The 27,876-nt window shown below is 48.5% G+C and overlaps 1 protein-coding gene across 1 annotated transcript in view; it reads right to left on the bottom strand.

The window, feature by feature from the left end:
• Window positions 1-468: 468 nt before the first annotated feature.
• The window catches only part of NPLOC4 (NPL4 homolog, ubiquitin recognition factor), a 42,192-nt gene continuing 14,784 nt past the window's right edge, over window positions 469-27,876 (bottom strand). Inside the window, exons 8-17 of the mRNA XM_039501450.1 lie at window positions 27,345-27,524; window positions 24,446-24,532; window positions 22,844-22,915; window positions 21,714-21,840; window positions 18,882-19,042; window positions 9,747-9,818; window positions 6,891-6,986; window positions 5,471-5,587; window positions 3,844-3,946; window positions 469-3,208 (exon numbers count right to left, since the gene is read on the bottom strand). Coding sequence (XP_039357384.1) covers window positions 3,051-3,208; window positions 3,844-3,946; window positions 5,471-5,587; window positions 6,891-6,986; window positions 9,747-9,818; window positions 18,882-19,042; window positions 21,714-21,840; window positions 22,844-22,915; window positions 24,446-24,532; window positions 27,345-27,524 — 1,173 coding nt within the window. The 3' untranslated portion in view covers window positions 469-3,050. The remainder of the gene's footprint in view (window positions 3,209-3,843; window positions 3,947-5,470; window positions 5,588-6,890; window positions 6,987-9,746; window positions 9,819-18,881; window positions 19,043-21,713; window positions 21,841-22,843; window positions 22,916-24,445; window positions 24,533-27,344; window positions 27,525-27,876) is intronic.

Raw genomic sequence — 27,876 nt, 5'->3', positions numbered from 1 at the left:
GAGCAGAAGTGGATGCAGAATTGCTCCACCCAAATGCAGGACTCCTTGTAGCCCCTAGCAGCAGGTGAGCTGTCTCCCCGAGCCTCAGCCCCTCACCCTGCTCCCAGGCACTGCGGCCAGGAGGCGGCTGTGCAGCGGGGAGGGCTGGATTGTTTCTTTCCCTGCTGGACGAAGCTCCCTTGGGGCACAGGCGAAGGATGCTCCTTGGGAGCGAGTGCACAGTCCTTGCCTGGTGCAGGCCCCATGGTGATGCGGCTTTACGTGCTGACAGCACAGGCCTGGCTCTCAAACCCCTCGTGTCCCCCCCAGCCTACACAGGCCCCCGGCCTCACTGCTGCCAGCGCCGCACTGAGCAGTGGCAGACACAGGCAACAGGTTGGAGCGGAGGCAGCTGCTCAGCTTGGGTCAGAGAATCAAGCAGAATTCTGGCTGGAGGTGGGTCAATAAATGCACCAGAGCCCTGCAGCCTTGTTCACATTTCAGGTGCTTTTATTAGATTTTACTTGCAGGGCTTTACTGAAGAGAACTCCAGTCCACACCCAACACACACACCTCTGCAAGCCGAAGAGCACAGAAAAGCAAGAGCAGCTAGCCCCAGGGAGCTCAGGAGAGCTACACACACAACCCCCGTGCTGGACAGAGCCGCCTGCCCTCCCGGCAAACACAGCCAGGCCGCAATCGACGACTCCTCAAACAGCAGCAGGATGGCGCAAGGGATCCCTCAACTGCAAAGGGTAGAAGCCATGTCACTCCTGCCAGCTGATGGTGGGCTGCAGCGAAGGGGGTGGGAGTGCAGTGATGAGCTGTGAGAAGTCAACCCCCCCCACCACCAGCTTGCCCACCCCGCTACTGGCTTCCTGGAGAGAGGGCACAAGGGGAGAAGCCCCACCTGATGGATGGGGCACCAAGGGGGTCTCTGACCCATTGTGATCAGCCAGTCCCTGTTCCCCTATCAGTCTGGGAGGAAACAAGCTCGCAGCATTATCCTGCCAGGGGACTCACTCCTTCCGTTCCAACCCTGAGCTGCTGGTTCTCTTTGGATAACGAGGGGAAGGGCCTCGCTGACCAGCTGGGAAGGGGTCCTTACAACGCAGCTCAGGAGATGGTGGGGGATTTGAATGAGTACAACTGGAGAGAGGCAGTGAACCCCAGGGCCAGGTGCTGCTCCGGGAATGGCAAACAGGCCAAAGTTCAGCGAGACTCCGGGAGAGGGGAAGGCAGGCGTTCGACGGGCACTTCCCCAGGCTACCAACCGCCTCTAGCCTGGGCTCGGGGGCTGGCCAGCTGGGCTGCTAGTAAGGTCACTAATGCGCAAGCAGAGGAAGAACGAGACCTGCAATTCTGCCCCAGTGTGGTTAAAAACAGAAGCAGCAGCGGCAGCCGCTGTTCTAAATTTAAAGGACCAGCAGAGAGTGGTGATTTCATGGGAGGCCTGGCCCCCACCAACACCCGGCTGTGGCCCCCGAGGCCAGCACTGAACTTCAGGCACTAGACAGCAGCTAACAAGACTGGATTTGCCGCGAGGAGACCCAGGCAAGTTGGAAGGATGGAACATGCTGCATGTTTGCTATGGGGCTCATTTTGCTCCAGGGGAGCGGATCAGCTGCTGAAAAGATGTGGGGCTCTTCCCTTTGCTTGGGCACCTGGGCTCTGGCTGCAGGACTGGGGCTAACCCCCAAGCAACCAAACGGAAAAGAAGCCAGGCCTGGCCTGGGGGGTCTAATGCAGAACGGTGCTGGAGCCAGGCCCTGCACTTGTTAATGCAAAGCAGACTTACAAGTTACATTCGCTTCCTAAGCGCCACAGCCTCACTCTGTAGAGGGCAGACGGCCAAGGACAGTGGCTGGCAGATGGAGGAGGTGGCACTAACTGCAAGGCAGTGGCAATGGCAGGAGCATGCACCGTGTTGCCGTGCCTGGCTTGCACCCTGCGATGGGCTGTCCCCTTAAGGGAGAAAGGCGTGAGTGAAAGGACGCCTGCTCCATAGAGCTGGGGCGGCTGCCCACCAACCGCTTTAGCGAAAGCCATAAGCCAAGGTGCCAGCCCCACCTCTGGGCTGGGACAGCGAGCTCCCTCTGCTTTGCGCTAGCCCTTGGGAGATGTAGCAAGCAGGAGCAGACCCAGTCAGGATGCCATGACCCTAGGCAGGGCTGCCAAGTCCGCTTTGTGGAGAGGCAGCTCCAATACGTCTGCGCACTGTGCTGCAGTGAGGGGTCACCCAGGAGACAGGGCTCTTGGCTACGCAGAGGGACGGATACCAAGCGCACGCCAGAAGCACCGCGGATGAGCTCTGGGGCGGGGCCGCTTTGCTTCTGGCCAGCGCTGGTGCCCATTGTAGGTTCGCCGGCTGCAGACCATTTAGTCAAAGCTGTAATTATGGTGGAGGCTCAGCCGAGTCAGGCACCGACGGCTACAGAAAACCACTGGAGAAGCGCTGACTGCTGACAAACCAACCAGGCATCGGAGAAGGAGCGCTGGGGAGGGGGGACAGCGAGCCCCTGCTGAGAGCGGGCTGTGGGACCACGCCGTGCCTACAGTACCACTTCCTCCCAGGCCAGCTCCTGTGCTAAGGATGCTGGGACAGGGGAGCTGCAAGCTAATGGAGGGAGGTCAGCCCCTTGCGGCCATGCACCTGTGGAGATGGCCCCGAGGGAGAAGCAGCTGCTGTCGAATGGGATCAGCACAAAGCCTAGAGAGCCCCTGGAGCTGGCAGGAGAGCCAGTCACAGGACGACAGCGTGGGGAGGGAGCCCGAGTCACGGCGGGGGGAGCTGAGTGTGTGGACACTGAAGCCAAGGGTCTCCTCATGCTGGGCTAACAGCACGGGGCGTCCCACCCACAGCCAGCCTGCCTCCCCTCCCTATCGCTAGGCCCCAGAAAGGACAGCGCAGAGCACTCTGCAATCGCAGACACAGACCTGGCAGCCCCCCTCACTCGGTCTGCCCCTTGTGGCGCATCATTACGGGGGAGTGGGGCATGAGAAAGCAGCCTGCGTTTTAAAGGGTTTGCCTCTGTATTTGTCAGTCTGCCCCTAGCGCCAAGCAGCGGGGCCTAGGTCCTGGGGAGGCTGCACATCTCGCAGTGGTCTGTGCCGGGCTGGTTCATGAAGGTGCAGTGCTGGCAAGCCCACATGGCCGAGGACGCAGCATGCGTTGAACTGCCCATGGCACCATATTCATGTAACCCTGAGAGCGGGACACCAACCGTGCCTGTAAGGGGGAAACAGAGCAGAGGTCAAGGCTGGGAAGAGGGGAGGACTGGGGGCAGGAGGAGATTCACATGGGAGCTTCTACATGTAAGGCAACACCCCAGGACAGGGGAGTGGCGGGGCCTGACCCTGGGACCTCCAGGTCTGAAACTAGCAGTGTCTCCTGCCTCGGCTTAGAGCCAGAGAGGCTCATGCTCCTAACCTGCATTCCCCATGCCTGGGCCTGGGCCCAGCCCGCTGTCTGGGGTCTGTGCCGAACGGGGTGGGGCACTGCAAGGCAGACTGCTTGCCACTGTGATGTCCCAACACCTGTCACAGGCAGGAGACTGAGGCAGACAATGGCACCCAGAGATTTCTGTGCTTCTGTCTCCCAGATCTAGGATTGGCTCAGGTAAATCAGGCCAGGATTGAGGGTCTCTGCTTCATGCCACAGCCCTCCCATAGCGCTCCTGCCTTTGGTCCAGGAGGTGGGTACTGACTGGGCCCCCAGTGCTCGGAGCCCCTGCTGGCCTTGGGAGCCAGCTCATTCCCTGTGCAAAAGCACGGCTGTGCCAATCAGCAGCCAGCCCAGGCAAACCACTTCGTTACTCCCCATTGCTGGTCACAGGAGAACAGCAGGTAATTCTGGGAACTTACTACAGAGCTGTTCAATGGTGGCCCATTGCTCTGATTTCTTCCAGGTCTGCGCCAGCTCCTCGTTCCTGGTCCTCACTGCCTCCAGCAGCAAGCTGATGCTATCCTGTACAAGAGAGCACGCAAGTCTCGACCAGGGCACACGGACCAGGGCTGGGCTCCTGCCAGCCCCTGCCCCTCCACCTCGCACTCCAAGCTCCATAGTGAGTTTATTCCCCAGTGGCAGCCAGGAATTCTTAAAAATCCCTTTAGTTTGATCTTTCACCCTTTTACAGAGGTGCCACTCTGGGGACACAAGCAAGTGGACACTCCCTGCCTGGAGGGGCTCGTCAACAGCGTTTGATTGGCTTTATAAATCCTGCTTCTAGTCTCTTCCCAGGGCTGACATGTCCCCTGACGCTTGGCCAAACAGAAGCTAGAGCAATTAACTCAGGGCACGTCTAGAGCAGATCCGATGGTCACAATGGCCCCTTCTGGCTTTATAATCCATAAATGAACATAGGCTGGAGCCAAAAGGCACTTGTTGCACCCTCTGCACAGACAAGTGGGCCAGAAGTATCTGGTAACTTTGTATTCATGTTGGGCTGTAAGATTTAGCAGAACTGGATGAAGGCACCATGCACCTAATCACCATATGGAGCCTTTACTCAAGAGGCCAAGGGCTGGAATAGCAGGAGGGCTCCGACAATAGTTGTGAGGTGTATGGGTAGGTTTACACAGGGGAAATTGTGCAGTGCCTACCTACACTAGGTCTGGCTCTAGTCACCACTACTAGCCCCTCCTTTCAGGAGCACTAGATCACCTTCTGGGAGTTAAAACAGCCAGTCCACTGCCCCCCCGAATGGCGGCTGCTGCCCATTTCCGCAGCGAGCCTGCGAGACAGCCAAGGCTCGCTCACACTTTTATCACAAAGAAAAAAGACTGGGCAAAATTCCGAACACAACATCCCCGATTGGTCCTGATCTCCAGCTGCCCACTGGCAGCCCAGCTGTGCTGCACATGCTCAGTCTGCGCAATTCTCGAAGCCTCTGGAAAACACATGGCTTTTCCTGTTAGTCTGTTATTTAAAAATGGGAAAATATGAGTGGTGCAGATGTTAACGCAGAGCCTGATATGCAGCCAACTCCTAGTGCCAAGCCAGTACAGCAGAGCTGCAAAGCCAGGAAGTAGTTGTCCTGGAAGAGATTTGGTGACTCTGATCTTGTTATCATTATAACAGGAATTTCTGATTCCGATACTTTTAAACCTTTCCAGCTACCTGAGCCGGAGCCAAGGGGCTGTATCCAGCCTGTGACCCTGCTCACACAGCCACCACCGACTCACTGCTTCCAGCCATGCAGAGGCTCAGATAAATCTAGCCTCTTACCATCAACCAAAAGGGTCACTGAGAAGGAAGGACAGTTGCCAAGCTGTATTTTCTCAGCAGAAACTACAGATAAACCAGCAAACAAGCTGGGTCTGAGGACTCAGACTGGGTGTAACAGACGCACGGCGCTTTCCACCGCACATGCAACTGATGCTCCTGCCTTGATTCCTGAGGAGGAGAGGCTTGGTGCTGGTCTGCAATGCGATGCTCACTGCAAGCCCTTTGTGCCTTTGTCATTAGCCAAACTCATTTTCTATTCCGTACCTGCAGAGGCATGACCTCGTTGGTGACCAGAAAAAGGAGCAGATGGAAATCAGAGATGATGTCTAGGAAAACAGAGGACGTGTTCTGAGATAGGTACGTGGCCAAGCTGTGGAAGTCCTGCAGAGATTGGAAAGGGGAAGAAAAACAATCCAGAAGTCATATTTCCTTACCCCAGTGTGATAACCTGATTTTTCCTTTCAGATACACTGACAAAGAAGATTCTGGTAAAATTCCTTCCTCTATCAATAGACACAACTGCGATGCAGACTGACATCCTGAAATCAGACTGAATCGCAGCTTTTCACGTGTCCAGAGAAAGGGAATCTGGAATGATTCAGACATCTGAAAGACCCCAGGGCAGAGAGAGCTGAGCCCAGCCACTGGAGCACTCAGAATGGCAGCAAGTCAGAGCCACGCCAATTTGGGGCAGTGAGGGAACAGGGGCCACAGGAAGATAATGCCCCAGTGGTGTCTTGGTGCCCCAGTCAGGAATGAGTGAGCTGGCTAACAGGGCCATGCTCTCTGAAGCCTGCATCAGCCAATCGCGCCGAAGCGGAGTAGGCTCGCCAGGTGCAGAAGAGACCCAGGCCTCACAGCAAGGCAGGCCAGGAATCCTTTAACCATACAGTCAGGCTGCCTGCACAGCACTTAGCAGTGCTGACTACTTCACTATACAGCAAACCCCCTGAGTTGCTAAGTGATACGTTCTAGCTGCCTCTCTCACAGCTTCTGCAGGAGTTTGTGTTTGTGCAGGAACTATTCACTCCCGATTCATTTTACGTCCAACTATTTCCGAAGAAATCTTTGCTACTTTCCATGCCAACCCCTTTTGCGAGACAGACCATTACTATTACCAAGAAACCCCAAATGCCTGCTGATTTGGCCAGCTCACATGTGGCTAGGGCAATTTGATAGCTGCCCCTTTCTGTAACGAACAGTTCAGCTTTAGAAAAGCATTCCACAAAAGCAGCCAGCATTCTCAGTGTCAGCACTAAACCCAGGAGCCACTGTAGGCCCCGGATGTTGTTTGACTGACCCCTAGCAGCGTGGTGAAGCAGCGCAGTTTTGTCACATACAGGAGGCACTCTTCACTGATTCTTGATCAAACACACTCCATGGAATTGGCAGCTCCTTTTTTAGAACTTACTTGCAAGAGGCAATTCTTGGCAAGCAAAACAGCCTCATTCATATCACTGGGATGGGTGGGGACTGGCACATCCAGCAGGGATGATTTATAGGGAGGTGCAAAGCATTCAGAGAGGGAAGTTTTGCTGAGCGTATTGCCAAGTGAGGAGACGGCTCAATGGAACAGCTGCTGCAGTCTCTCTACTGCCGTTCCCTTTCAGGGGACTTAGCGTAAGGTTACATACATGTGTATGATTGGACAGGTAGGAGACACACACTTTAAAGCATTCCTCACCTGAGTTTCTCCCAGCACGTCACGGTTCTCAATAGGAAACGGATTTTGAGAAATAGGAAAAGTGTAAACGGGATCCTTGGGGAACGTTGTGGTAATCTGAAAAGGCAAGGAAGAGCTATTAGAGCAGAGCGCTGGGATACTGAGTAGACAGGCCAGGCCTGGTTCACAGGCGCCGGAGACCTCGGCCCACTGCCTCCAATCGCTGAGAAACGCCACTCACTGCACGGCGCAGTGTTCAGCCAGGAAGGTCACAAAGTGATTATTATGTGGAACTTCTAAAGCCTTTTTCACATGTCAAAGGATATTTGATCAACACTTCCCTTTTCCAGGGCAGCCCCAGCACCCAGAAACAGCGAGCATGGCAGCCAACTCTCCCCTGAAAACGTACAGGCTCACACTGCAGACCTCCTCCCCACCCCCACTGATCTGACAACTGTGTGCCTGAGGCTGGCAATCTGGAACCGGCTCTTTTTATGCACTGGAAGAATTACACGAAGGAGGCTGGATTAGAGAGGAACGGGGGGGCACTGCTGAAATCTGCAGCTGGGACTTGGGGCAGTCTGAGAAATGAATAAAGAGTTCACCCAGATCACTTCTTTACATACAACTGGTTTCTCTGCACGACAGGGCCTGGCCTTGAGCACAGCCCGAGGGAAAACAGCAGGAAACACTCAGGCCATGCAACCTGGCCCTAACCAATAGTCTAAGCCAGTGAGGTTACAGGAGCGCCCCCTCCTGGTTTGGCGCGGTTATCACCTGGCCAGGGTGCAGGTTTTGAACACCACTGGATAGAGGGGTGCTTTGTCACACACAGCGTGTTGGGGAAGGAGAACTTATGGCAAGTGAACGGAATACAAATGCGGTTCCTTGATTTCTTGCCAAGGAAGATTAAGGAACCAGAAAGTTGGTGTCTTATCGAGAATGTGGTTTTTGCCATTTGTATCAGTCCAGTCTGACACCTTTTAGCAACACGAGGTGCTTCAGTGCAGTGCACAGTCAATACATTAGAAAGAGCATCAAAAGCACTGACGCTGATACAAGCTTTTACCCAATGGTAAGTGACTCCTCAACTGCTTGAGCATCCAAGGAGGATCTCCCGCCTGTCTCTAATCTCGTGCAACCTTCTGCCACTGGAATCAGCCATTCCAGCAAAGGACGAGACCCTCTCTGATGCAGGGTTTCCCCGTCTCCTCCTACCCCTGGCGTCCCCTGCCAGCGATACACGCTTTGGTCAGCTCGCCCAGGCCCCCCATCCTGTCACTGGATTGGTGGGGACTTTGCCAGATGCTCAGAAATCCCATGCGAGCAAGTGGACTCTGGAACTGAGCCAAGCTGGGCTCAAACAAACCCTTTGCCGTCCTTGTCTGGCCTTGTGCATTTTGTTAAATTGAGCTTTACACGCACTGTCCTGGGACTCACTAATATTCCTCCTCTTTGCTGCTTACATCACTTGGAAGGAGGGTGGCAGGTGGGCCACAAGAATGTGCAGGCCAGCAAGGTGCCTTCAGACTCTGATTCTATGGCTATTAAAGTCTTATAAAAAAAGAGCTTTTCAATCAGGGATGTGTGTGCAGTTTGTAGCTGACATCAAAGATGCAGAACTAACACCCCTTGCAATATTAACCAGAAAAATACTTGGTTAGTATTTTTTTTTAAAAGATACTTCAGAAATTCAGTTTTCCATCATTCCAGACTCCTCCTAAGTGCATGTTCTGTCAATCTGTTTTCATCTTAATTACACCCCAGGTAGCCCGAAACCAGATGCCTTTACTGCTGGGGTAACAAATACATTCCAGTGCTGTCAATTGGAATGGAACGTCTACAGGCTCCACACAATGGGTCCCATTGTTCCAAACACAACTTTTCACTGCATGAATCACGTGTCAAAGTCTTCAGCCCAACACGGCTTTGATAAGTGACACACCCCACAGAAAAAAAACAACAGAGAAGAAGAGTGAGTATTGGTTTCCAGCCCACCTGCTTCCCCACATCTGGGCTTTCCTGGGGCAGTGCTTGGGACATTCGCATTCACACAAGCAGCAGCTGGAGTGGACCAGTGCTTTGAACGGATTTAATCATTAGTGGCACCACCTCCACTCCCGCAATATTTTCTGTCATCTGAATGATCTGCCTCCCAGGCTCCCAACCAGGAAAGGCCCCCATTAAAGTTGAAAGACAGTTTGAAAGCAGAGTTTTAACGCTGCTCCCAAGTGCATTGGCAACACTTCCTAAACAAGGCAGGGCTCTCAGACCAGTTGCCCTTTGGCTCCCAACACTCAAGGCTGCATAGCCCAAGAAACAACGCTGCTCCCTGAGGGGACACATTCGATGGTGGGCAGATGGGACCTGAACACAGAACTGCAACTAGGATTCCTTCTCCAACATGAAAGCATTAGGAATTGGCAATGCAGGAGCTGTAGCCTTTTCTTAGTACAAATCCAGCTTGCTGATCACTGGAATGAGCAGTGTTCTTAATCACTGCTATGAAAGAGAACTGGAGCTTTCTAATTAGCTCCCAGTGATTTAATGCCCAGCATGTCCATGGGGCTTACTGCTTCCTTCATTTTATGGATACATTCTGTTTCATAATAGCAGTAAGGCACTCCAAGAAGCGCCTTTTGGAGAAGTAAATGCATTTCTCTGGCATCACATCACCACCCATCCCAGAGTGCTGCACTCACGCAAAAGCCTGCTGCCTGTTGCACTCCCAGGTTTGAAGAACTGTTTAAAGAAAGCAAACTCGAGTTAAAACCTTCAGACCTTGTGGACTTTTCAGAAGGTTCGGTGGTGCGAAAGGAACTCTGCCTTGATTCTACAGCCAGCTGCAAATGAGCAAACACTGCAGCGAGTACTTACATCTATGATTAGGTACTCGACAGGGAGCGGGCGAGCCAGCTGAGTGATCTCGTTGCCAAACTTGTCTATGTCCTGAAATAAGAAGAGCACAGTTAGTGAACTGGATGGGGCTGGTGTAGACAATATGGATCCCTGAGTTGGAACACCCGGATAGACTGGCAACTTCTAAACTATTGGGATTGTTTTTCAGATTTAGGAAAGACACAGACAGCTATTCATTTTCCTCTGTCATTTTGTTGGGTGCTAAGTTACTGTTCGAAGGGCAGATGTGGAGCTGTTCCTGCAGATGAGGCAACGCTGGACACGATAGCTGCCCTTCAAACAGCTTCCCTGCTTCTCAGATAATTCCACCCCAGGTCTCAGTTGACGTTTGAAGCAGACAAGCCAAAAGGTGCCGTGTTCCTAGTGAAATGTCCCCTTTACACCACAGCTGGACACAAAACTGACTTTCTGCACAGGCTGAACTGTCAGGTCAACACGCTGGAGTCTCCACGCAAATTACGAGCGCTTGTGCCCAGCAGGTCTATTCACGGCCATTGGAAAACCCGCCACTTTTTCTTAAATACACAGACCTGGAAAAACCATGCAATCTGCCAAAGCCAAAACTTGTTTTGCTTTGTCAGATGAATTGAACATAAAGTTTAATTATGAAGAAAAATGGCCAGCATATGTTCATTAATCATGAAATGACAATTAGACTTGATTTATGTCAAACACGCTGAGTTCAAACAGCTTCAGAAATAAATGAATAAGAACTGACTCTTTTCATTACAGATTCTGTCAGAGGGGACTGTGTTTTCTACCTAAATCATCCCTTCACGTGATATAAATCATTCATCAAGCCACACATAAATCACACCCCCATGATTTCCAGTCACAGACCTTAGGAAAAGTTCAGTTGCTGAGCTCTCTCAGCGTGGCTGGGAGGCAGGGCCCATGACAGTTACACAGACTCATACACGGCTCTCGCCCCTGGCACACACGCAGACTCATACATGGCTCTTGCTCCGGCATGCTCAATTTACTTCCTGGGGAAAGCTGTAAAAAGGCCATGAAATTGTCCCACACTGCAGACAGAGGGGGTTTTGTGAAGCACTCCTAAAACAGAGCCAGCAAGCCAAACACTTCAGAGAGACACTCACAGATAACATTGTCCCTTTAAAAGCTACATTTTCTGCCTCTGAATATGCCGCTACTCAGTTACTCTAGTACAGTGATTCTCAACCACTGTGGGCCACATACGCACCTCTCAGCTGCAGCCACACAATATCAATATACTACCTGTACGGCCCGGAGGGTGTCACATGGGCCGCAGCTGTGTGCTGATTGGGCAGCAAGTGGCCTGCAGGTTGAGAACCACCACTGTAGGATTGATATATCAGAAACATGCAGCACTGTGGCCAGCACCCCCTGCAGTCGCTCTGGACAGTGCCCACACGCTCAAGCATGCTTTGGCACGCGACTTTGCTTGTAGAAGCCAATGGCACCCCAACACCATGTGTCCCTGGAAATAGTTTCCCCTTTGTAGAATCAACCGTCCCGTCTTTGAAGTTTCCTTTACAAGTAATTCTGATAAGAATCATTTCTCCTTGAACGTGACAGGTTGTTGGCCCCGTGGTTATTTTAGCAACAAGCCTGGTTGCTTGTGGCCTTAGATCTCCCTGGCTCTGACAGCAGCAGCAGGAGACATGGAGCCTTTTCAGAGGGATCACAGGGCCCGAAAGCCAATCCGTGTCTAGAGCTCAGCAATACTGCAAGAATTAGGAATCAGATCCAATCAAGCTACATCAGTTCCTCAAACACTCTCCTGCCCCTGCAAGAAAGAACCTGCAACAACTCACACATAATTAGCCCATCTGGAATTCATTTTCAAATCTAATTAAGTTCTAATATGCAGAAACATTTTTCCAGCACCTGTTCGCTTTAATCTTCCCCTCTGGGGATTTCCATGATAAAAGCCTTCTTTTTAATGTCATGCTACTAAGGCCTGAAAGATATTTTCTAAAATTGTTACTACCAAATTGACACCTAACATCCCCCAGCTAAAGGAAGTGTCTGTGCCTCCCTCCCTGTGGAACCAAGTAGGCACCTTCCTCCTCCCCACATGTACAGTTTTATTAGGCAGTTACATTTTATAGCTTAACAAATGTCAAGCTGGGAGGATTGCTACGAGATCACTCCAAATTTGGCAGTCACCAGAGCCCTAGCAGCCTTTATCACATATGTGGTATCCTATTCCTGTAACTCGGGACTCCCGGATTCCCAGTGCCAGGCAATGCCATGTGCTCTGCTTAGCAGCCACAGCTCCAAATGGAGGGCAGCAAGGAGTTAATGAAGGCTCAAATTCTACTCACTGTCTGGACAAGAATCAAGCAATAGGCCCCAGAGGAATTGGGCAATGAATCATCCTAGAGACAGGAGTGGAGATCAGCTCCTGCAATCCCCACAGTTTGACCTAATGGTACTGCAGCTTCTGTCTCCCAATAGGAAAATGATTAATCCATCGGCGCGGAGAAATATCATTAACCAAGGAAGTTCCTCTCAACTTTCTCATGCTTCTGCTGGCAAGCTGGCTGCAGGCTTGCAGCGGGGAGAGGACAGCTCGGGAAGGGTTCAGATTCTGAGTCGTGATGGACCAACGTACGTACGATCAGCCACACGCTAAGGGTGAGGGCGATACTCCAAACTCGCCTTTGCCATGATGCCTACAAAAAAAACTTGACAGCAAATTGGACTGCTAGTGATCTGAGACCACCTACCACGCTGCCCAGTATCATCCCACTTGTGTTCCCCTCTCTGTCTGTATCCATCTATTATCTCTTGTCTTACACTCAGACTGTCCTTGCAACAGGGACTGTCTCTGTGTTTGTACAGCGCCTAGCGCCATGGGGTCCTGGTCCATGGCTGAGGCTCCTGGGGTCTATGTACAACAAATGGACCAGGACTCCTTATTCTCCCAGGGAAGAACCTTTTCATATGGAGACTCATTTACACTGATGATATTTTCCCTCATGATCAGATCTTCCCTCAGTTCACACTGTTTATGTTGCTTCAGAATTAGACCAAGTTTATTTGGGGTTTTGAGTACACTATGACTCAGCTCCTACCTCGCGCTTTTCGCCTGTAGATCTCAGAGTTACACTACGAAGGTAAGCGGCATCCTCGTGCCACAGGTGGGAAATCTGAGGCAGAGGTGAAAGACCTGCCTACGCTCACACAGCAGGTCAGCGACAGCACTGGGAGCAGAACCCCGGAGAGTCCTGACTCCTTGTCCAGAGCTGTCTCCACTGAGCCACGCTGCGGGCTCCCACTGGATATTTCTGAGACTGAAGGAAACCTCTCCCAGCTCCAACGCGCACAGCTTGGAGAAGGCCAATACAAGCGGGTATTAGGAGCATATTACATGCACACGCTTCCTCTTAGCGCAGACCTAGGAACAGACATTTCACTCCCAATCGCAATGGCATTCTAATGAGAACTCACTCACTCAAGACGCTGTAAAAGTCCATGGGGCCTGCTTTTGATTATTTAATCTTAGCCAAACTGCTACGGGCACAGAACTAGGCAATTTTCTGAACTGTGCTAAGGACTGCCATGTGCTTTTTACTCACTTAGAGGCAGAAGCATTTCCTGGTACAGACCAGGTGGCTACCGTAGGACGGCTCTCCCCCACCAGCTGAGACAGGGTGACCTTTGAACATCTATCAAGTCTCTCACTGCTGGGAACTCTCTAGGTGTGGCAAGCATCTGCAAGAAGAATAAACCCAGTGTCCTTCCATCCTCCCTCACAACTATCCTTGGCTGGGGACAGAGGACTCTATACTCAGGGAAGCTCCTCCCACAAAACAAAGGCATGCACAAGAGGAGAACCTTTGTGATATGAGGTTTGTTAAGATTAAGATGGAAACACCCCCCGGTCCATTCTCTAGCCGCTCCCGAGCAATGGCCGGAGGGAGCAGCCACCGCAGCACCCTTCTGCAAGTTTTAAAGGAAGAACAAAAAACGGATTGCAGAGCACGCTTTTCTCCACTTACGAGAACTTTCCTCCATGTTTTGGTTGCTCAGAGAATTCCCATCGTCATAACCTGCAGGGATTCCTCTAACGAAGGCCAGAGGTGCAGTTGTGTTGTATGTAACACTCATCAGGCAGGAGGAAAGGAATTTATATATTGAGCACCTGTAACACAGTCCAGTCCGAGACTGGTATTGGGCTAGGAGAAACTGGGCTTGGTAATCCCATTCGGCCTTAATAAAAAACAGCAAAATGCTGTCAAGTCCCTCCAAGAGCTGGATGGAGTGGGGTTTTCCAGAGCTGGAACTGGAACGAAAGTTGAACAGCTGATGCTTCTCGCGGCTGACTCTGCATGAGGCTGAGCAGTCACCCAAATGCAAAGACCAAACCCACTGATCTCCAGCATGAGGGGAAATGTCCCTTTTGTAACACAAGTGTCATTAATCTTTTCCCATCCCAGAGCACTCTAAGGATGACATCTTGTTTGTGCTGAGATCCCACGTATTTGCCTAAAGTTAACAGGAGAACCAAGTCCCACAAAAGTACCAACCCATGACTACTTCAAAGGGTCCATAAAACTCAGCTCTCGCATTTTTTTGCTCCACCTGATGGACCATTGAGACATCCATGAAATAAGCCTAAAGCTAGAGTCCTGCAGTACTACCACTGACTTCAAGCCAGCGCTGCAGCCTGGGGTTCGCAACAAAATGACACAGCTTGCTAATTGAAAGCCATGAATTCTGCGGATTAGCTCAAGACAGCTTGAAGAGTTTGCGGCACTCACACACAATGCGCAGCAATGAACATCAGCACAAAGCACACAGACGACCGTAAGGATACATACACCATCAAATTTCCAAAGGTGCTGAGCACTCACAGATCCCACTCACTTCAATCCCAATATCAGGCCCCCAATGTTTAAGTGACATTCCTAGCTTAAACAAGCTGGATAGATGCACTTATTTACTTCCCAGAAACACACAAAAACAGTGAGGAGACAGAGGGCAGGGACTTCTAACCTATTAGGATAAACCCAAGTCTTCTGCAGTCCTGATACAAAGTGAAATCTTTAGCCTGCCCATACTGCTGGAAAATGAACTGAGGAGGAGGTTAACAATACCGTGGTCTCTCGTGCTAGAGGACAGAATGGTTACCATCATAATTACAGCCATTGTGTGTCTGCATATTGAGAAGAGAAGGCACCTTTAGCAGATTTGCGTGGAGTTATTGTTGTTGAGAAGTGCTAACCAGCCTTTCTGCAACATCGTAATAACACAGAATGTTGCACTGCAACACCTGATAGTCCTCACGAATCCCGCACCTTGAACCGCTGGGTTTACCAGTGGGATGGTTTTTCCTTTTGAGTTGATCACGATGAGAAAATTATTTAGCAGAATAATTTATATTCCTGGTCCCGAAAGCCCCCGATTTTCACTCCAGAACACATTTCCAGCTTTCACACCCCATGGACTGAATATCCACTCAGAGAAAGTGCCATGCTACCAGTGCTATTCGGATGGTTTCTGTGAGTAGCAGGGCAAGAGGCCAATACAAAGAGAAAGGTAAATACATACAGGAATCATTAGGCAAGCGGCTAAGGAAAAATGCTTTGGTTTATGAAACAGAGCAAATCTGGTGCCATCAGTTTTCCTGTTTTCATGATATTTAAGACATGTCTCCAGCTGATAGAACATTGAGATGAGTCACACTGGTTCACATGGGAACCTTATTTTCAGCAACAGCTGTAACACACTGAGGGGCATACTAGCCTCTGACCCCATTCCACAAATGCATCTTGATGTGCGCCATACAAGAAAGCCTTGATGAGTGAAGAGAGCTGTTATTTTGCCTTGAAGCACCTCTTTGCCTGCTTGCCAGAGTCCTCGAACCTGTAACACTCTCACTAATTTCTCCCAGCTGTATGGCTTTGATCCCTGACATAGGCTTCTATTTCTGCAGCATTACTAATTCAGAGACATTTCTTAAGTCATTTCAAAACTAAAGAGGACACTAAGAGCAAAGATACAAGATCTTTTCCTTATGTGACAAGCAGATTGCAGTACACTTGCAGCTTTCTACTTCTCCAGTTTTACAAACATCACCTTTTCCTACTGGCAGGAATTTAAAATGCATCTACTCCTTTATGCAACTAGTGGAGACCGGAATGTAATAGTTCCCCTCCCACACTCGGATGCTAAATTGTTCTATAAATATATTCTACACTATACAAACATTGGCTTCTTGGTTCTCATCCAACCATCACAATAAACTTACATTAATATAGCCCCTTTCATGCTAAAGTGCTTTTCAAGCTGATCCACACACTACATATATGGATTATTCTTGCTCACCAGTGAAACAGCCAACTGAGGTGAAATGTGGCAGCTGCTTAAGAGCACACAGCAACCCTGCATGACAGCTCAGGGCAGGACGCAAAAGGCTGAAGAGTAAAGGTAGGCAGACTAATTATCAAGCTGGACAATGCTCCTGCTATTGTGCTGACAGGAGTGGCCAGGGTGTTACATTACTAACCATCTTTGTCTTCTCACTGCAAGGTCAAACCTACTCAGGACTCTTGCTCCCAACAAAATGCTTAAGCAATGCTTCGCCAAGCTTGCTGTCACACACCCAGTGACTATGAGGTAGTGTCTCTGACCTCAGGCCTTTTTGCATTTAATGAGACCCAAATGGTCTTTAAACCCAGAAGTGACTAAGCTTCCCATCAGTTTAAAAATGTTCCAGAAAAAGTAAAGATACTGCAGCCAAACATGTTTGAATTCAAAGGACAACTACACCCACCACAGCACCCCTCAAGCCGTCCTAAAGCACATAATGAAAGAGGCAATTATGGGTCCAAGTTATAAAACATTTGAAATAATCTGAAGACTGACCCAATGAATCACTGGTTCATGGACATTTCCACAGAACTCTGAAGTAATCTGGGAGCATTTTGTTTACCTCCATCAATTCGGGTTAAAAAGTGGAATTTAGAACTTGCTAGAAAATACACTGGTTTCTCGCGACTCTGAACATCTCATTAAAGTGCGGCACTACAATGGCTCTGGACCCGGAGACATGGGCTGTGGCCAATGCGATGCTCTTCCTGGACCCGAGTCAAGTCTTTGCCTTCTGAGATGGAACACTCCAGGCGGGGATCCGCAGTCAGCATGAGCTGCACCTTCACATTCAAGACAAGCACAATTGCACCAGCTTTATTTATTCAAATTAGGCATTGCCCCTGGCCACCTGACAAGGTCCCAGTGAGACCCTCAGTGGGCCATCTGGGCACCCTTTGGGAATTGCCTGTATGTTGTTGTGGTGGGGACTTAGAATCAGCTTCATTGGTGAGAACACACTTTGCAAGCACCACACGTGGGGAAAGCCTGCTAGAGCGATGAAGAGATGTGGCTGGAAGGTGTTTCACAATTTCAGGTGGCATCAGGGCAAACCAATAGTGTGGTATTGACAGGAAAAAAACGTGCAGAGTAGCTCACCCATCAGCAGTTTCCTGAACTTCACTCAGCACCAACTGGGGCACACAAAAGTGTTCCTGCAAGATTTGCTATCGATGGTGAACGCTGCCCTCGTTTTAACAGCGCCAAGCAAGGCAGCCTGGCCTAGCTGACACTTCTCAAACAGGAAGTGCCACAAGCAGACCAGATCACGAACGTCAGATATAAACAAAGATGAGAGACCTGGCTTGGATGATGGATAGCCAATTCGTTGGCAAGCATCTCCATTAACTTAATTTTCTCCATCCCTGTTTGTGAAGCACCAAAACACAGCAAACAGGATTTCTGAGAAGCAGCACCATTATTCTCACCTTTCCAACCCAATTCTGGAGAGGCAAGAGGTTTGAAAAACTCTAGGAACGAATGTCTAAAGGGAATACTCATCTCTAACAAAAACTACAGACTCCATACATGCAGTAGTCCAGTTACTGACAGGGCTTTTGCATGCCACACTGCACATGCAGTTCTGATGGCCTAATCCTCTTGTAGATTCCTGCTCTGAAAGTAGGTTGCCTCCACTGTGCATCAGGAGGGACTTCTGAGGCTTATCATGCAACCAAAGAGAAAGGCTCTAATAGCAGGCACCAACTGCAGCACGAGAGAGAGAAAAGACAGGGCTGTGGAATTCATTCCCAGGGGATGCTGTGAAAGCCAAAAGTATAACCGCATTCAAAAAAGAACTAGATAAGTTCATGGAGGGTTGGTCCATCAGTGGCTATTAGCCAACGTGGTCAGGGATGCAGCCCCATGCTTGGGGTGACCCTAAACCTTTGACTGCCAGGAGCTGAGAGGGGAAGACAGAGGTGGCTATGTTCTGTACACTCTCCTGGAAGCTCTGGGACTGGCCACTATCAGAGACAGGATACTGAGTTAGATGGACCATATTCCTGTCCCTGACTTTTTTTTTTTTTTTTTTTTTTTTAAGTCTACTAACCCCTTCCTTCCCTGCCTTTGTACTCACAGGCTACTGTTCCCCTTTGGTTGGGGCATGCGTGGTGTCTCTCTCCTCTGGCTGGCGCTCTATTTGGGCAGACGGAGCCTTATTTTCCATTTTCCTGCTCAGTGTGTTATTGTAGAGTGCCTGATGCTGTTCCGTAGGTGTCTTATAAAAGTATTAAATACAATAAATTCTCACCATCTTGTTAGGAACCTGCTTTTATGGCGGCTTTAACTTGGTGCATCAATTTGCTTCAGTGCACTCTGTGTGTAAATGTAATTGGGGAGAGGAGGAAGCAAATACACTCAGCGGGGGATTAAAAGTCAACACAGAAGCATGGCAGCCACTGCCAATAAACACAGAAGACGTGGTTAATTCAGAGTGCCTGCTACAGGCCCTACGTGGATCACTGCAGACCTCATTTATAGGCTAGATAGCCAATGGCTACTACTGCACTGGGAACCATAATAGCACTTTTAGGAGGAGGAAATGGAGCTTACACAATTACTTCCTGTGGACACGCGGTGAATGGTTACTACCGAAAATAGTTCAAAACCTCAAAGTGTCCTTTCACTGAGCTGGATACATCGACTTCCAGACCCTCGGCAGAACTAGCCCATACACCCTCTTTCACACACACACTTCAGCTGTTATCTTTAGTCCTAACCCCTTACCTTATAGAACACGTCAGGCACATATTGCTCACTGCTGGACTCCTTCGCATAGCCGAGCTCCGGTGCATCCCGGCACGGCAGCAGGCACTCATCCCGTACCAGTGCCATGCACTGATTAGAGACTTGGTAACCCTCAAAGTGGACTTGGTTGTCGGGACCACCTAGAACAGAAAGTTACTTTTAAACCACTCCAGTGGAGGAATGGACTTATTCTTCTAAGTCCCCACTGGACAGCATTATGGTTTAAACAGCCAGGTTAAACATGACATTGGCTTTAGATATTGATGCAAGTTGTGTGCATGGTTTGCTATATTAGGAAGTACTTTTAAACATGGAGTCCCATAAACGTCCTATATTTACTTTATACCTCACCCAGCTTCAAGAGCATTTTCCCAGCTAAACTAATAGTATCAATTCCTGGGGTGAAACCCTGGCTGGACTCACGTCAATGGGAGTTTTGCCATTTATTTAACTAGGCCAAGATTTCAACCTAGCATCAAAGCCCTCAAGCCTCCCTCTTCAGCAGAAACACTCTCCAAAATTAAAACCAGGACTATGGTTCCTGCTGTCCTGTTTTATTTCTGTGCACTAGGCATTAAGGTCAACACAACAAATTCCAGGCTATAACAACTTAGGTTGATCACCTGGCAAACAGGACTATGGGCAAAAGCATAACATTTTCTCAGCCAGGAATGGATGGGTCAGGGGAATTCTGATACACAAAACCGGAAGCCAAGACACTAGCTTCAGGTGGCTTTGTCATGGATCACAAAATCAGTACTTTAATTTGGCTAGTTTAAGCATCAGCAGGCTGTCCGCTATTAGAACACGATGAGATATCAGAGAGAAAATCAGGCACATATAAATGGTAAGAGTGTGTTGCTAATGTGTGACACCGGACGCTGCAAAGGGAAGTGAAATTAATCCATGCAGGGGATCTTAAAAAGGCAACGTTGATGATGCAAACCGCACATTTACATTTATACTGCATACAAGGAACAAACCAAGTGCTTGTAGAGAAACCTGATGGGCTGATTGAACAGAACAGAATGAAATTATCTGGACCAGATGATCAGGAAAGGAAACATTCATTTCCTAGCCTCAGACTCCCTCTGCTCTGGGGCAAACACTCCCAGAAAGAAACATGGGCCAAGACACGAGGAAGGCCCGAACAAAGGGAACCACCATTTCCTCAGTAAAACACCTTGTTTGAAAAGGGATATACACATTTATCTTGTAAGAAAAGATTAATGTGTTTAGCGGCCCGGAATGTGTGAGGCAGCTGTCTGGTCACATGGATCTTTTACTGAAAAAGGCCCCAGAAACATCTATAAAGCTTGGGGCTCAGAGGAGGCAATATCCTATTGCACTTTAGTTCTTTACAGTGGAATTCATGCTTTTTTCATTGTTTAAAATAGACCCCAGAACCTGGCCCAGGGAAACCTTAAACGAATACATCTGTGTCATCTTGGAGATGAATGGCAGATTGAACTTTTAATGCTGTAATTTCCCCACCACATGCCAATGCCTCCATGAACTGGCCATGTGCATCAGAGTATTCTACTGTACTCTTCAGAAGGGCTCTGAAAAATTCTCATGTGACAGAAGCCTGCAAGATGCTTTACTTCAGACATTTTATTTTGTTGACAAAAACATTTCACACGCTTAGGAAGATTGTGAATTTCACTTTGAAGGGTTTTTTCTAGGATCCGTTTCTCACTGATGGATACACGAGGGAATTAAAGGTCCCTGGCTTTACAGTGAACCATCACAAGTAACTTTCAAGACCCCAAAATTCTTGTGTACCAGTACTGCAGCCTCCATCATTGCAGTTTACAGGGCCTGTACATAATACCCTTGGGAGTTAGAAAATGGTGTTCCCCAAATTGTCTAGAATACATCGCCACTGCTGGGTAGCAAGAGCATGGGAATCAAAGCCACTTCTCATGCACAGCAGTGCTCTAACTGGCACTCTGGCCTCTTCACCCTTCCTATGGAGCTAAACTTACAAGAGATTAATTAGCATGGTCTAATGGACTGAGCACTGGGCAGGGAGTAAAGAACTCCGGAGTTCAAGTCCTGGCTCGGCAGCCCACGGCCAGTCACCGTCTCTGGGTCTCAGTTCGTAATGTAGCCAATACTCATTCCTAATCTCCCTGGAGAGAGGCCGCTGTTACTGAGTGCAGAGTGCTCGGAAGATGTGACATGTGACGCAAGCACTAGGTATTAGAACTCTATTAGCTAGAAGTAACTAAAAAAGAGAAGGGGCACGTGACAGAGAAGGGCCTCCCGGAGCACAATTGCATTCAACTGCTTGAAATCTGCTTTATGAATCGGGTCTCAAGTTCCACAAGTCCACGCCCCCTAACGCATGTTATCCCAGGGGCTCGGGCTGCTGCTTTCGTGGAGTCTCAAGAGCAGGTGTAACATTTAAAAGACAAACAGGCAGTCACCCTTTGGCCATATGGTATTTGTTGTTAATGCTAATTTTTCCCCACTCCTGGTTGAAAATTCTATGGAGGTGAAGTAAGAGTGTGTGTGGGGGTGGGTGTCTGTACCCTCCATTGGTCCTAACTGCACTGAAGGGGCCTAGAGAAACAGTTGGAAAAAGAACAGTTAGAACATGGAGTAAGGGAAATCTATTTTACTTGATGGGTTTGAGAATGACCTAAAACTTGTTACTAGGACTGATGGGAGACAGTTTGAAAGATTTCAGGTGGTCAGGACAGTCTGTAGCTTGATTGGGAAGAAGTGTATGTTCCTTTGGGGTGACCACAAGAGAGAATCCCAGGAGAAACGAGGGTTTAAGGGCAACTCTGTGCCAGTTTATACCTGTAGCCATAACAGTGACAAATTTGGATCCAAAGTGGCCATCTGGAGACAGGCGACATATGTTGGGATGCCGGTTCTGAAAGTTTCCAGCAGTGATGCACTCTTCTGCACTTAAAAAATACGTATCCTAGGAAAAAATAAAAACAAAACACAGCAAGATGATGGAGCTATGAGATGTGCCCCACCTTCATTTCACTGGGCTGCAACTGAAGATGCCTCGTTAAAAATATGCTTCTGAGTAAAGCATTTGTGAAAGCTGTGAATGGAATACTACAAACAGAGGGTGTAAAGGATTGAATACAGGGGACTAGCAGTCAGGAAGGCCAGAGTCCTAAACCTGGTTCTGTCCAGGATGGTATGGTCCTGGGTAAATCATTTCACCTCCCAGTGCCTCAGTTTCTCCATCTGGGAGACAGGGATAATATTGATCTACATCACAGGGACATAGGAAGGTTGAAGTCTGAAGATAAAAAGCGCCATTCAGATATTACAGTATATCAGGGGTTCTCAAACTGGGGGTTGGGACCCCTCAGGGGGTCACGAGGTTATTACATGGGGGGTTACGTGCTGTCAACCTCCACCCTAAACCCCGCTTTGCCTCCTGTGTATAATGGTGTTCAATATATAAAAAAGTGTTTTTAATTTCCAAGGAGGGGTCGCGCTCAGAGGCTTGTTATGTGAAGGGGGTCACCAGTACACTGCACTATAAGCACTCAGGTTCAGGCAGCAATGCAGTCTTCAGAGGAGGCAATGCTGATTTGCTCACCAAACTCTCACCCCTTACGTGAACCTGCGCCTGCTCCCTACACTCTGCCAAAGTGCCTCTTAATCAGTCGTTCTGTCTCAGGTGTGGGGGAAGGAGACTTCGTGCTGCTTCCCATGCCTGTGGCGGGCTCCCAATCAGCGTTCACTGATCACACTCCTACCCCTTCAAATGCCTCTGAAGACCCAGGTGTACCCTGAAACATTGTAATTACAACAGACACACCCACCCTACACTGCATTGGCTCGACTCGCACCTTTCATTTCAGCTCTTCGGGGCAGGATTCTGCTGGGCAGAGCCTGCATTTATGACGCTCCATAAACAACAATAAATACAGAAAGTAATTACTGATGCTCTTGCTCCTCACCTTGTTTCTGCTGTATCGAACAGTCCCCTTCCGTGTATCTTCAGAGACCAGATCCGTAAATATCCAGCCAACCTTTGAATTGAAACAAAACACCCCCCCCCCCGTTTTTTTTAAAAAGGCAGTCTCTTTCACTCGACCGAGAGGTTCCTCGGACCTAGCTGCGAGGGCCTGCTGTGCGGCACCTGATGAAAATTACTCTCCCAGCTGCATCGTGCTCATCTGAACACAACTTACACATCTGCAGTGTCCGCTAGCCAGCCGAGAGGACTTGCGGTTCTTTATGTCTTGCTGGGGAATTTTTTCATGGAAAAACCTGGAGGCTGCAGGCCTTCCTTCACCTCCCCCACAGCAAAAAGCCATTTGCTGTGCAATATTCACAGTGAAGGAGCATCAGCAACACCAGTGATCTCATTTTCTGACACTAGTAGTCACTCGTTAACATAAAGCTAACATTTCCCACTCAATTCTAATGTATCCCCAATCCCAGCCTGCCCTGCTCAAAGCAGCAATTTATTCATGCCTTTTCACTGCACATATACTACAGATACCCTCTTTATTCAAATCCTCCCTTGCAACTCACGTCTACAATATCAAGCCGTTCAACTAAGAAATGCTGTTACCCACTCGCAGGGAGGCCATGAGACAGACGAAGCATGCACTACAGATCTGCAGCCAACAGTAACTATGCATTCTTAACCTTGGTGATTTCAACAGACCCAATGTGAGGAACAAAGAAAAAACTGGAGTCAAATAACATCCACAGATTCTTTGCTTCAGACACTGTCAGTAAGACACAGATTTTATCTTGAGAGAGCAACAGAGCTCACCACAGACGTGCGAGTACGCCTGCCTCTGAGCAAGACCTCCAGCTTGAAAATATTCAACATCAGAAAATCTCAGAACATTCAATACTTAGTGGTAGCATGGCACAGTGAGTGATACCCTCAGACAGCCTGGAAAATTAAGTATAGATCTGAAAGTCATCTGCATACAGAGGACACTGAAATCCATGTGTCTTGATTAAATCACTGACAGGTTGCAGATACAAGAGAAATAAAGGACTAAAAGCTGAACTCCACATCAAAATTGTACACAAGATAATTCTTGCCACATATAGCCCCAAATGAATACTGAGAGATAGGCACTGTGGTTTTGATAGCTGGAATCCTGACCGAAAAAATCCCCCAAAACACAAAAAAACTCCACAGAACATCTCAAAGAAAGAATAAAAGCCACGAGAAAACTCAAACCACAACTGTGCCAAATTAGCACCTGCCAGAGATGCTGCGGAATGTGTTTATCTGAGGGGAAAGCAAGGCGAAACTTCTAATCCCTTTGATGTCCTTCGAGACAGAGGACTGTTGAGTTGAGCAGAACAGCCCCACTGTACTGCTCAATATTTATGCACAGAGAAAAATTCTTATTTTACTTTAACCCCTAGAAGCGTAAGAGCTATTGGCCCCAGTAAACATACGCTAGATTTCAAAATGTGCCCAGCCTTCATTTTACCCTGTCAAGCCAGGTGCGAGAAGGAGTGACTGCTGCATAGAGACCCAAGAACCCCTTCTCCCAGACACGCGTTAGCCAACAACATCTCACTACCTTTCTCAGGCCAAGTTTTGCAGCAATCTCATCCACAACCTCGGCTTTTGGATCTTCTAGGAGCTCCAGGCTGTTCTGTGTACCAATCTGTAAGCAAACAGCAGAACTGGCTCATAAATCAAACATTCAAAATCCAGAGCAAACCAGTTCCTATGATTCTGGCCATGTCTAGTGGTGAGGAAGGGGGCTGGGAACTCAGCTGCTGGGTTCCATTCCCAGTTCTCCCACTGACTTGTGAGGACCCTGGGAAAGCCAGTTTATACCCACCTCACAGGAGTCCTGTGGCTTAGCCTGCAAAGTGCGAACAAAGGGGCTCTATCTAGACAATTACACATCGAGCCCATCATTATGGTCTCGGAGCACTTCTAGAGAAAGGCAGAGATGAGACCATTTTTCTGAATCCCCGTTCGACTTGGCAGGTCTAAGTTCCTGTTGTGTTTGTTCGAACGTTAGAGTAGCACGTAGGAAGGGACTTGGTGAATCCAAGAGCACGTTCAGGCTTTCCTCCCAGCTCTGGAAATCAAGACTCAGCCATCTGGGTGTGCTTTCAAAGGCAGGAGTTTTTGTTGTTGGGTTTTGGGTTGGGGAGGAGGAGGGTGAGATGCTCTGCCAGACAGAAGAGCAGAGTTTTCTCTCTCCAGAACAGTGGAGGAAGCTTCCTCGCTTCTACCTTACACACCATCCTGGTGCTGGAAAAGACACTACAAGCTGTACTGGCTTCCAATGCTTGTGTGTGTCTCTAAAACATATAAAAGGCTTATAATGACACTGTGCCAACAAGCTGGGCTTGGCTGTGCTGGCATTTAATAAAACCAGCAGAGCTGTTAAAGGCTTGAGAGACTATTCACATACACATGCAGTAATCACTTCTCAAAGAGCTGAATGATACTTTCAGTACTGATTGCGACTTTACTCCTAGTGAATCCAACGACAAATCAGGATTAATGAAATTCATGCTCCATGCCTCCCTCCACAGGGGTGTACATACACACTAAACACATACAATTTGAATTCACTACAGAGGGGACGTGAAGAGTCAAACTTGATCTAAAATCCATCCTTGGGAATGGCAGCTTTATCTCTCCTTCTATGCTGCAATACTGAAACACATTGAAACTGATGAAGATGCCAAAGCTTTAACACTCAGCTTCCTAGATTGTGTGGATTTCAGGGAGATCTTTAAACATGACGTGAAGGCAGTTGTGGCTTGACAGAAATATGACACCTGCTGCTTTTCATGATAACCCTACGGGGCTTCTTAGTCCTTAAAAAGAGAAGTTAAATACTACTCCAGATTCACTTTTTTGTACCCTTACTTGCAGATGAAGCCTTGTGTATAATGCAGCCCTTCAGTGAGCAACTATCCAAGGAGATACCGCCAATATCCTTTGCTAGTCTTAATACTGCTAAAGAGACTAAGGCTCTGTCTACACTACGGACCTTACAGAGGCACAGCTGCACCACTGTAAGGTCTCCTGTGTAGCCGCGCTTTGCCGGCAGGAAAGAGCTCTCCTGACGGCATAACTAAACCACCCTCAATGAGCAGCAGTAGCTATGTTTTTGCCAGTGAAACCTATGTCAGTCCGGGGTGTGTTTTTTTACAACCTCGACCGACATTACTGACAAAGGTGGTAGTGTAGACAAAGCCTAAGATCTGGCTGCTCAGTTTCATTCTAAATCAGTAGGAAGTCAGGACTTGCAATAAGATTTCTGAATGCCCTTGCACACTGCGATCCTGAGGTACTATTATACAGTGTTGTTGTAGGTGTGTTGGTCCCAGGATATGGGAGAGACAAGGTAGGGGAGGGAATATCTTTCATTAGACAAGCTTTTGAGCTACACAGACCTGGAGAAGACAACAGAAGTTAGTCCAATAAAAAATATTACCTCCCCAACCTTGTCTCTCTATAGTGCTAGACATTTTCAATTACATTGTTAAACTTACACAGCTTCAGCTTTTTAAGGTCTGATTCAATTATTAAAAATCTATTTTATGTATTTGGTTTCGCTGGAACTCCTATTCCTAAAACCGGCTGTGGTCCAACACTTTAAAGTGAAGGCCAGAAGGGTTCTCAGGCAGTGACCAGCGCCACCTAGTGACTTTTACAAGCAACAAATCTTAAATCTTTATTGTAAAGTTCACTGTGTATTTATGGCCCTATACGCAAACAAAAGACAACCCAAAATGCCACAGTAGAAGTTAAAATATGAAACTGGTGGCCGAGCTAGTGCATCGGACCAGTCTGCACTAAGGTGTCGGCCAGCTCATCGTCAAACTTTAGAGTTTGAAACAAGAGCAGCAGAAAGAGAGAGACAGTGTCAGGTAAAATCAAATGCTAATTTACTCTCTTCTAAAATGCAGGCTACCAAGACAGTGTAAAGTTAAAACTTGAGGCATTCGGCTCCAAACAGATCTGGCCACCCTCGCATAGCAACGGTAGATTTCTGCATGGCCGATTCTTAGATCATAAAGAGAAACAATGCAATGTTGACCCAAAATGTTGGTTTTGTTGACGTTTTTACAACATTTAAGGGCAACAGAAATATTTCCATGGGCATGTTTTGAAACAAACATTTCCCACTGAAGCCTTTGCAACCCAAACAATTCCACAGAGAACCTGAAAGCAAAACCCATTCTAAGGAAGTCACTTGCACTGTTTCCTTTTGCATTTCTCTGTGCTTGGGCAACTAAAATCATATAGCACAAACAGTGAAAAGCAAATATGAATGGTAATTTCAGTGGTAATACCGTAATCTATGATTTTTATCTTGACAGTTTCCCTCTAGGATCTACTGCAGAAAACATCATGTGATTTCTTGAACAAAGTGGGTTCCACGTTCTCGGATCGCCATCTTTAAGAAATAAAGCTACGACATTCTTATGCTGAGTTATTTTTACCTGTGGAGGTTCATAGATGGCAGCTACCTCAGCCCTGATACCCAGAGGGATGTCCTTGTGCTCTGTATATCGTCCGTATAAGTACCCAAAATGCTGGTTCCCTGTCTTTCTCCAGAAGTCGAGGAAGCGATCCGCAAGCGTGTGGTTCTCAAACATTATGTTGTCAACGTGCCTGTATTTCTGTTAGATAGAATGCAAGAGTGCTTTAGGCCAGCGCCCTGATTCCAGACCAATGTAATCAATTAGCTTGCCTACTTCCAGTCCAGTCACGTCTCTCCAGACCTGCCTGGGGTGTCCCCCAACAATTAAGGAAAAAAATCAGAATCCTGCTGGAGCAAGGGGAGGGAAGGGGAAGCTAGCTTGCTCCGTCTCCTCCTTCCCATGACTGCTCTATCCCTCCCTGCTCCAAGCTCCTGCTGCAGCACCACACGACTCCCCCCACCAGAGCAGAACGCAGCACAGGCAGGATGAAGGGAAAGCACTCAGAATACCCAGCACCCAAAATCAGTTCTGGCTTCTTGCTAGGACCAAA

The sequence above is a fragment of the Mauremys reevesii genome, linkage group 15 (genome assembly GCF_016161935.1).
Source record: "Mauremys reevesii isolate NIE-2019 linkage group 15, ASM1616193v1, whole genome shotgun sequence".
Classification (NCBI taxonomy): domain Eukaryota; kingdom Metazoa; phylum Chordata; order Testudines; family Geoemydidae; genus Mauremys; species Mauremys reevesii.
This window is presented reverse-complemented; position numbering and strand designations above follow the sequence as displayed.